The sequence below is a fragment of the Eurypyga helias genome, unplaced genomic scaffold, assembly GCF_000690775.1.
Source record: "Eurypyga helias isolate BGI_N326 unplaced genomic scaffold, ASM69077v1 scaffold39835, whole genome shotgun sequence".
Lineage (NCBI taxonomy): Eukaryota > Metazoa > Chordata > Aves > Eurypygiformes > Eurypygidae > Eurypyga > Eurypyga helias.
Genome location: NW_010250175.1, coordinates 1 through 2,214, shown reverse-complemented (window position 1 = coordinate 2,214; position 2,214 = coordinate 1). Strand labels below are relative to the sequence as shown.

Genomic DNA, 2,214 nt, shown 5'->3' with positions numbered 1-2,214 from the left:
CCTGGGGGTCTGCAGGGTTGTTCTCACATATTCTCAGTCCTCTCTCTGGCTGCAGTTGTGCAGTTTTCTTTTTCCCCCATTCTCAAACACGTTATCCCACTAGTACTGTTGCTGATGGGCTCAGCCTTGGCCAGCAGTGGGTCCATCTTGGAGCCGGCTGGCATTGGGTCCCCACAGGGAAGAGCAGCTTCTCACAGAAGCCAGCCCTGTAGCCCCCTGCTACCAAAACCTTGCTATGCAAACCCAGTACATGTGACTGCCACACAACACACAGTCCCCAGGCTGCACCCAAGCTCATTCATGCACAGAAGCAGATCCCCCAAGGGATGCAGCACTACTGGTGTACTAAAATGCAGCTTAAGCATTTTGCAGTGTGGGCTGTGAGATTATTTCCTCTTCAAACAGAGACTCCCCAAACTGACAGAGGAATACAAGTAAATAGGCCAAGCAGGAAATAACTACACCAAGCTCAACCTCATTTTTATATTGTTTTAGGTGAAAACTGTTGTGGTGGTAGCCTGTGAGACAGGCTGTGAAACTGTCTGAAAACAACAGGCTAATCATTGCATTCCTGATAGGTGAGAAAACCTGTTTGAATGCAGCAGATGGTCCTAGTGGGATTTCTGTCCTGTGTTCCTGAGGACAGGAGGATCCTGTGCACATGTGGCAAATTCTGAAACCTGATTTTGATTCCAGTGTGACAGAAGTGTTTTTGCCTCAGAAATAAAATTCCTAGAAGTATTAACAATTGGGATGAAACTTTATTTTCCTTTTGTCCACTCACCAGATCTGTGGGCAGAGTTCCCTTCCACTTCCTCTCACCGGAGAAGATTTTCACTAGCCCAGCCTACACCTCTGTGCAGCTCCAGCCTATCAGTGGCTGCTGTACTGGCAGAGAAAATCCAGTGACTGTGATTCACACAGCAGCAGCTCAACCTGGCACAGGGAGAATGGCAATGCTGCTCCTTGCAGGTTGTTGGCTCTGCTTGTCAGAGACCACAGCCTGAAGAACGCAGACGGGAAGGAACCCTGCTTGGAGCATTCCAGCCATGCCAGCACTCAGCACATTGGGACCAGCCTATGCCCTTCTGTGCAGCAGCCAGCAGACCTCACCTACAGACTACGCAGTGCAGTAGCTGCAGGTGCTGGGACATCTTCCTATGCCACTCCTGCTAGGAGAGGCAATGACAGAGCTCAAGGCATCCAGAAAAGGGCAGAAATGCTCTGCTCCAAAGGGTCCAAGCAAGATGGCAGGAAGGCAGAGTTTACCTCTGTCTGGAGCACCAGAATCGGCTGCCCTTAGTAGAGCTCCATTCCGAGTTGCAGGGTGGAAACTGCTGCCTCCTCTGCTCGCTTTCTGCTTGGAACTTCAGAGCTTCCTCAATCGCAGCCTCGGCCTGCCTCAAGGCTTCTGTCGGTGCCCCATTTTCATCATAGAATCTGCCCACCAGCTTCCCTGGGAGAGAAGTTCAATTAAGGCCACAGTGTTTCCAGGCAAGGAAAATTAATAGTTCTGGTTTATTGGTTCTAATTTGTTATTTAAAGACAAGAAACAGAGGATCTTATCATGGCCCAATTTTAAAACCGAACTGGGCTGACTTTCCTTCCATCCCTGTACCACGCAGCAATTTACCCATGTTAATAAATCCGCGCAGGACAAGCTTAGGCACAGACTCACTAAAGGTCTGAAAGTCAATGCCACATTCAGCTGCAGGGCCCAAAAGTCTTTCCCACTCGTGCACCTCCTTCCCCAAAACCGTCTCCCAGCAATACTGCTCCTACAGTCTCCCGAGTCCTGCTCGTTTCGGGACTCTGGGTGCTGGTGCCATGCTGGGGCTCAGCGAGGTGAAGGTGGCAGGCCAGGAAAACCGTAAGCTTCGCCTTAGCAGGCCCCAAGCCTGGTTGGCCTTAGCGGCAGCTCCCGCCAACCACTCGCATTTCGCCAAGGTGGGCATGGCGCACACCGAACCCAGCGCTACGCTGCCGGCCTGCCCTCGCCACGCGTTCCCCTCGCCCGTGGTCACCCCGGCCGGAACCACCTACCCACGGGATGGTAGCTGTCGCCATAGAAGGAGAGCCAGCTCCGGATGGCGAGCATCTCGCCCGGTGACAGCGCCGAGACGTCGTCCACCAGTCCGGCCTGGGTGAAATCCCCGGTGGCGAACGCCCTGGTGGCATCTCTCCCTGCGGGGCAGCCATGCGGTGAGCACCCCC

The 2,214-nt window shown here is 53.2% G+C and overlaps 1 protein-coding gene across 1 annotated transcript; it reads right to left on the bottom strand.

Moving 5' to 3' along the window:
* Positions 1–1,269: 1,269 nt before the first annotated feature.
* Positions 1,270–2,182, bottom strand: LOC104509607 (neuferricin-like; the record flags this gene model as incomplete). Its single annotated transcript, XM_010151598.1, has 2 exons — positions 1,270–1,456; positions 2,044–2,182. Coding segments are annotated over 2 exons (326 nt in total), but the record flags the coding sequence as incomplete, so codon positions are not given.
* Positions 2,183–2,214: the final 32 nt, after the last annotated feature.